Here is an 8396-nt window from a genome sequence, read left to right on the forward strand (position 1 = left end):
ATTTGATCTTTTTGATCTTTTGAGGCAATCATCTCTCATTGTGAGAGTGATATATGACATTTCACTTTAAAGAACAAGCCTTTAGCTTTTTGAATAAACATTCACTTTAATATAAGGTCGCTTACCCATTTTCCTAGTCAAATACTAGAATGTGCGATAGGCTTTTGCAGCTCAATATCTCTTTTCATTTGGAGATTTACATTTGGTGAGCTCTTTTTAGCAAAAAAAAAGAAAAAAAAAAGTGGGAAGATATATAGACATAAGTCTATGCATGTCTCAAGATCAACAAAATCATTCACTAATCATTCATGACAAGTTTGAAGATTTATTTACAACAGTCACAAAGATTTCAAGATTTTTCCCACAGTGATATGAGTGCATGAAAACAAGCAATGCTCGAAAATGCACAAAGCCATTAGCACAAAGTTACAAGGCAAAACAAGTTTTGAGACAAAAACTCAACAATGTCAATCAGGCTTTTTGATTTTCTATTTTTTTTAATGTGATTTTTGGATTCTTGACATAAAAGAAGAAAATGTTTGAACAAACTTAGAAAGAAGCAGCAGTATTCACAAATGGACAAACAAACAATAAACATGTTGCACAAAGAGCTAACAAAGAGGTGTGTGCCCCAACATAAACAAACTTATCATATTATAAATATGTGAAGCACACAACACACAAGAGAGTCAAGGAATTGTACCAACACCAATGGTCTTACGGAGTGATTCAAACCGTGGACCATCGAGAGGCTTGGTGAAGATGTCCGCCTTTTGATTGTTGGTGTGTATGAACTCAAGACATACAACTCTGTCCTCTACCAAATCCCGAATGAAATGGTAACATATCTCTATATGTTTAGATTTTGAATGCTGGACAGGATTCTTGGAAAAATTGATGGCACTGGTGTTGTAACAGAAGACACACATCGTTTCTTGAGGAATTTCATAGTCATGAAGTAATTTCTTCATCCAAAGAAGCTGAGTGCAGCAACTTCCAGCAGCGATGTATTCTGCTTCAGCAGTAGATAGAGACATGGAATTCTGCTTCTTGCTCATCCACGAGACAAGATTGTTGCCAAGGTAGAAACAGTCACTTGAAGTACTTTTCCGATCGTCTACACTCCCAGCCCAGTCAGCATTTGAATATCTAGCAAGACAAGCATTTGAGTCTTTTGAATACCATAGACCATAGTTTGAAGTACCATTCACATATCGAATGATTCGCTTGGTACCTGGCACAAACGCCAACACTGAAAGCAATGTCCGGTCTACTGGCTGTAAGATAGAGCAAACTCCCTATGATGCTCCTATACAATGTAGGACTTACTTTGACTCCAGACGAATCAACATTTAGTTTAGTGGATGAGCTCATGGGAGTGGAGGCATGTTTTTTGGAGTCTAGTCCAAACTTCTTGACAATGTTTCTGGCATACTTCTCTTAAGATACAAATATACCCTCCTTCTATTGTTTGACTTGAAGACCCAAGAAAAATGTGAGTTCCCCCACCATACTCTTCTCAAACTCCTTCTTCATCTCCTCAGAAAATTCAGTAGCACGATCTTCGATGGTTGCCCCAAACACTATGTCATCAACATAGACTTGTGCCACAAGGAGATAATCTTCATCATTTTTGACAAACAGAGTTCGGTCGGCATACCCTCTTTTGAAACCTCTATCTAGAAGATAATGTGTAAGACGATCGTACCAGGCTCTAGGCGCTTGTTTTAAGCCATAAAGGGCTTTCTTCAATCTTAATACATGATCTGGAAAATGAGGATCCTCAAATCCTTTTGGTTGCTCAACAAATACTTCTTCATTTAGATATCCATTCAGAAATGCGCACTATACATCCATTTGATAAAGTTTGAAATTTAAAGTGCATGCAATGGACATGAGGATTCGAATGGATTCGAGTCTTGCCACCGGAGTGAAAGATTCATCAAAATCTACTCCTTCTACTTGAGTGTATCCTTGAGCTACTAACCGAGATTTGTTTCGAATTATCTCTCCCTCTTCATCAGTTTTGTTTTTAAAAATCCATTTTGTGCCTATAACATGAACGTTCTCAGGCCTTGGAGCAAGTTCCCACACATCATTCCTCACAAACTGATTTAGCTCTTCATGCATTGACTCAACCCAATTCTCATCTTGAAGAGCCTCTTCAACCCTTTTTGGTTCAAACTGTGCGAGATAGCAGTGATAAGTTACATGATTGGCTAGCAGAATGTTTCCTTTCCTGAGGTGAAGACCGTCATCAAGAGATCCTATGATGTTACTTTCCGGATGATTCTTGATGACTCTTGAAGATGGCCTTTTTGAAGTGGAAACTTCATCACTTCGAGAAATAGGAGGATGAACTTCCGGAGGAGTAAGAGGACTTGATATTCTAGACATCGATCTCGTTTCCATTCTTGGGTTGATGGGAGTCGATTCTGCTTCTGGTATAGGTTCTTTACCTTCTATATCCAAAGCGTCTTCCTCAACATCGGGCTCTTTGGTGCTCAGCCCTTCTACATCATCAATCATTTCCACCTTAGATAAGGCATCATCAATCTTGACATTTATGGACTCCATCACAGTCTTTGTTCTCTTGTTAAACACTCTATACGCTCGACTTGTAGTAGAGTACCCAAGAAGAATACCCTCATCACTTCTCGCATCAAACTTCCCAAGATTTTCCCGATCATTTAGGATATAGCATTTACTTCCAAACACCCGGAAATACTTCACTTTAGGCTTCTTCCCATTCCATATCTCATAGGCAGTCTTCTTTGTACCAACTCGAAAGAAAATCCTATTGCCAATGTGACACGAGGTGTTGACAGCTTCTCCCCAAAATTTTTAAGGTATTTGCTTGTTAAGAAACATGACTCTTGCCATCTCCTGAATCACACGATTTTTTCTCTCTACCACTCCATTTTGTTGTGGAGTTTTGGGAGCTGAAAATTCTCTCTTAATTCCATTCTTCTCACAGAAGGACTCGAATCTTGCATTCTCAAATTCCCTCCCATGATCACTTCTAATTTTGGCAATCGGAATCCCTTTTTCCTTTTGTAGTTTCTTGCACAGAATCTCCAACCTCTCACATGCTTCTAATTTTTCTCTAAGGAATTCAACCCAAGTGTATCTTGAGTAGTCGTCCACAATGACCATAATGTATCTCTTCCCCCCTAGGCTTTCAGTTCTGGTAGGCCCCATTAGATCAACATGAAGTAACTCCAAGCACCGAGAAGTGGCGATCACATTCACCTTGTGATGACTTGCCTTAGTTTGCTTCCCCATTTGACACGCACCACAAACGGTCTTCTTCACTTTTCCAAACTTAGGAAGTCCCTCGACTGCTTCAAGTTTGGAGACTTTTGCTACTTGTTTGAAGTTGGCATGCCCAAATCTGTAATGCCACAGCTCCAACATATCCACACGAGCACTTCTACACGATATGGGTGCCGTGAGAACTATTCCATAACAGTTATCTGTAGTCCGATTTCCCTCCAAAACCTGAATCCCCTCTTCATTGATGATCAAGCATCCCTTCTTGGAGAATTGTATCATCATCACAAATTTGAGTGATGCTCAGCAAATTCGCCTTCAGCCCTTTTATGTACAGCACATCTTTCAACAGCGGCAAACCAGGTATCTCAATGGTTCCTTTGCCTAGGACTTGAGCATGACTTCCATCACCAAAGGTCACATAGTCACCAACCTTTTCTTTGATTGTCTTAAACAGTGACTTATCCCCTGTCATATGGCGAGAACACCCACTGTCAAGATACCACAAACACGCATTAAACACTTTCAACGAGGTATGCACAAATAGGTTCACATGTGACAAACATTCTTGACCTTCAAACATAAACTCATCATCAGTTTTCATGCTTCTTTCAGATTTATTTTTCATTTTCAGATTCTCAATCATCTCACACAACATTCTATTCTTTCTTTTATACTTCTTAATCAAGGATTTAGATTCAGATATGCTACTGTGTAAGACATGATTTTGATTTTCAAGATATTCCAGCATGTGAACAAATACTCCAGCATGTTTCTTAGTTTTTAACAACTCTACGAGATCATTAGTAAAACACCTTTCAGACATATGCATAGAGTCATTTTCACAAACACTTAAGCTATAATTCAGCATGGTATTTTCCAAAACAACAACCACAACACAGGGATCTAGGATCACACTTAGGTAATAAAACCACAACAAGTGTACCTGCTCTGATACCAATTGAAAGTTCAATAACGTGTATAAACACCTTTGAAGGTTTAGACCCCCAAATTACAACTTAACCAATTCAAGCAATATGTCAAACAACTAGTGTGCAGAAACTTAACATATGCTATAATATGGAATTGGTAAAAACTATCTAAGCCAAAACAAAATATAATCCACAGCAGATAATAAAAAGGCAAAGATAGAGAGGAAGGAAGATGCAAACACAAAGACAACACGTGATGTGTTATCGAAGAGGAAACCGAAGCCCTCGGCGTAAAACCTCTCCGCCGCCCTCCAAGTGGTAAACAATCCACTAGAAAATACAGTTGGGATACATGGACAGCAATAGACCCTCTAAGCCTAATCTACCCAGTGCACCTAAGCCCTCCAAGCTTCTTGCTCCAACGAGGTTGCGCCGAACCTTTTTCTTTTCTGGCTTCCCGGATTCCGCTACTAGACCGTAGCATCAACCAATGAAGATTGGTTCCTTCCTAACTGCTTCCCAGATATCCAAACAGCTCTCTCACAGTATTGATAATGGTGAGAACCAGGTTTAGTATAATGCCTCTCAAGGATTTGACAATGGAGAGGAAGAGAGTTGAGGAATTTGAAGAGACTCTAAGGTATAGATTGTGGGTGAATCAATCTTGTTTTTCTTTAGGGTTTTTCTCTCAAAAATCTCTCTGGAAACTCTTTTTCAATCGTGGGTAAAAAGGGTATTTATACTGGAGTGGGAGAGGAATGTGAAACGTTAGGTTTTACAAAACAGGGGTGGCTCACGGCTTGACCTCGCGGCTTGACTAAGTCGCGAGATCCAGTCGCGAGATAACCGTATGGCCAGTTGTCCTGTTTTGTCCTGTAGTGCTCTAGCTAGCATGACTGTTCATCTTCCAGCATGCTTGGCACGTGTGCTGTGTCTGGCGGCTTGCAGCCGCGAGTCACCCGCGAGTCCCAGCCGCGAGTCACCCGCGAGTCCCAGCCGCGAGTCTCTGTTTTCTTGCACACTCTTGAGCAATCTTCACTCTATCTCACTCACTACCCTTATATCAAACCCACCTAAATACAGGGTTACTAAATGCTGAATTACAAGCAAATTTGGCACGGAATAAAGCCAATTAGATGGTTGAATAAATTCAACCTTACACATCCCGACTAGAGACATCATCCAACAATGCAATTTAGTCGATATGGGTTTATTATCTCTATATATTAAGAGGATTTAGAAAGTTAGTTATGACTTTAAAAAATGTCAAAAATACCTCTAATCTAATTAGATAATCTTTATTCTTAGAAAAAGAATGGGGTTAAAATTGTAATTCAACAAAATTAAAAAATATATATATCAAAGAAATTTTTTTTTTCTAAGAATTAGCACATTTTCTATTTAAATATATTTCATGCACGTTTGATACATTTTTTCTTAAAATTTAGCACACACTAAACTCAATAGTTTACTTAATTTCAAATCCTAAATTTTAGTTTTTAAAACATTCCTTCTTGTGTAACCTCACTACCAATAAATAAATTCAAATTGAAAAATTACATTAAACTCAAAATAAATAAATAAATAAGCCTCATTGCATATGCAAAGTGCATGTGATGAGGCTAGTTATTATTATTATCATTTGATGAAATTGCTAGCTTTTGGGTGTGCATAAGTTGTTTTATGTATAATTTGTTGTAATTTGCTCTGACCTAGTGTGAATTACTGAATTGATATATTTAATCTTTTTTTTTTTGTGGAGCCAAACACTAACCAAAAAAAAAAAAAAAAACTCAAGCATGTTCAAGGATCAAACTAATTAACCAAACATTAGAAAACAATTGTTTTCAGCATTTTTTGTTGTAAACTATTTTACAAGGAAAAAAAATGCATCCTAAGTAAAAATGGTATGATTCATTAAAAAGAAATTAATGGTATGAAATGTATAAGCATTACAAAATCATCCAATCGACATTCCCCAACCATTATATAACCAAAATTGTCTACAATAAGATACTTTAACTTATTTGAGCCTCAAACATCACAACACAAATCATTAAAGTTTAGATGTCCACAATTAAGACTCACCTTAACATATAAAAGTAATTATATATGATAGTAGTATAACTTGCCTCACCCTCTCTTAAAAGTTACCATGACTTTTGAGTGGAATTGTGGTGTTCCTTTATGTTAGAACTAATTTCCATCTCCTTTGTATGTGTGTTTGTTTCTAAAAAAAGAAAGTGATTTAAAACGAACTGTTTGATTTTGATGTTAATTAAATTAGTAAACTTCCTTTTTTGGGTTCTATTTACACTTGGTTTAGACTTGAAGTCTCGCATTCACCAAGTTGGAATTCAATTACCATAGTTAACACTACTTATTGGCAACACGATAATGGCAAGCAACATGCATAATAAGATTAGATAAATAAGATTTAAGACATTAGATGAGTTTGGGATGAGCTTATTTGCTTCAATTTATTTTATTTTTAGCTTCTTTTTGATACTATTCATGGGTCACATTGCAATTTTTGGTACAATTCATAGGTCTCATTGTACTATTAAGCTAACTTTTAACTTTTTTTTTTTTTTTAACACTTTTAGCAAAAAAATTTCAATTTCAACTAAATAAGTTGTTCCCAAATAGACCTTAAGAGGGTGTCTTATTCTGAGATCTTAAAACATGCATATAATAAAGTGCTTTAAAAAACTTTTCGAACAGGCATATGGTTAAAATGCATAATAACACACAAGTTCTTCTTCTTCCTTTTTTTTTTTTTTGTTGAGAAAACGATCATGAACTTTTCATTAAACAGGCATTAAGCCTCTGTCAAAAAATACAAATTGCAGAGCATTACTGTGAATATCCTCCATCCACACTTGTGGTTCATACAAGTTTTTTGCTAATTTTGCAAGCTTATCAGCTACTTTGTTACCCTTGCGCTTTGTGTGTGAGTAAGATGCTTGTCTCAACTTGGCTGAAAGTGTCCGTGCTTCCTCTATTATGTGCCCAAAAGCTGTCAAACAGGGCTAGTCTGGTTTGAGGTGGTTGATAATAACCTCCGAATCACCTTCCAACACCACGTCTTGGAGTCCTAATTCGAGTGCAAATAAGATGGCCCTTCTGCATGCCAAAGCTTCCAAGTCAGCAACCGTTGGTGGTAGTCTGATGCATTCTGAAAGGGAGGCGATAACCATGTCGTCTGAATCACGAGCAACCAAACCCAAACCCGCCGAGTCCATATCTATGAAAGTTGCTCCATCAAAATTTACTTTGTAGACTGAATGTGGGGGAGGCCGCCATTGGGTTGAGTGAGAAACCACGTCCTGTTGTGTTGGATAATCTTGCATCGAGTGATACTCTTGCAACCGTTCCACACCATCATTGAAAATTTTGTCCGTTGGCAAGGATGTGGACCCGACCCTTTTTGCATTCCTGTTGAACCATAGACTCCATCCCATGTAAGCAAACAGTTCAGCCATGTGTTGGTTTTTTTGTACAAGGATTCCTTGAAATAAATCTCGGAAACTTACAAACCTTTCTGATAGGAAATTTCTGCAACATTCAAGTTCCTACCAGATATGCTTCACTGTTTGGCAGCCCCACAAAGCGTGTATACTATTTAAATGCGAAACTCACAACACAAAATGCATTAACCATTGCACACCAAGCCCCGACTACATTATTTTGAAGGTTTAATGCTTGATATGGGTGTACAGTGTAGTTTATTTCACGGTGACATAAGGAGAAGCTTCAAATTTCATAAGTAAATTGTTCATATTTATATATTACGTGTTATTTTAAAAACACACAAATGAACGATTTTATGGATTAAATAATAAATAACATTCATGATGATATTAATTTTGTCATGCATTTATGTATACTACAAGAAATGAATAATATCAATTGAAAAATGATTTTATATTATTGTTACACATGTAATGACATTCACATGGAACTATGAAAGTGAATTCTCCATCTGAATGTTGTTACATTACACACGTAACGGTGACACCAAATATCAAGCGTCATGTACCATGGTGGTATACTTGTATCATTGTTGACTATATATTTTTATTAATAATAATAATTTTATTATTAATTTTCTGAATAGTCATGAATTTAATTACACAAAACAAGCTGGGGCTTTCTTTGCATTAAAAGAAAGCCAATGCAAAGAAAGCC

The 8396-nt window shown here is 37.0% G+C and overlaps 1 protein-coding gene across 1 annotated transcript; it reads right to left on the minus strand.

Annotated features, from left to right (window-relative positions):
- Positions 1-7237: 7237 nt before the first annotated feature.
- Positions 7238-7690, minus strand: LOC115958462. Its single transcript, XM_031076875.1, has one exon. The coding sequence runs from the start codon at positions 7688-7690 to the stop codon at positions 7238-7240; it is 453 nt and encodes a 150-aa protein (XP_030932735.1).
- Positions 7691-8396: the final 706 nt, after the last annotated feature.

This window comes from Quercus lobata, chromosome 2 (assembly GCF_001633185.2).
Source record: "Quercus lobata isolate SW786 chromosome 2, ValleyOak3.0 Primary Assembly, whole genome shotgun sequence".
NCBI lineage: Eukaryota > Viridiplantae > Streptophyta > Magnoliopsida > Fagales > Fagaceae > Quercus > Quercus lobata.

Coding starts and splice junctions, on each gene's coding strand:
- LOC115958462 (XM_031076875.1), bottom strand. CDS start 7,690: ATGGCTGAACTGTTTGCTTACATGGGATGGAGTCTATGGTTCAACAGG.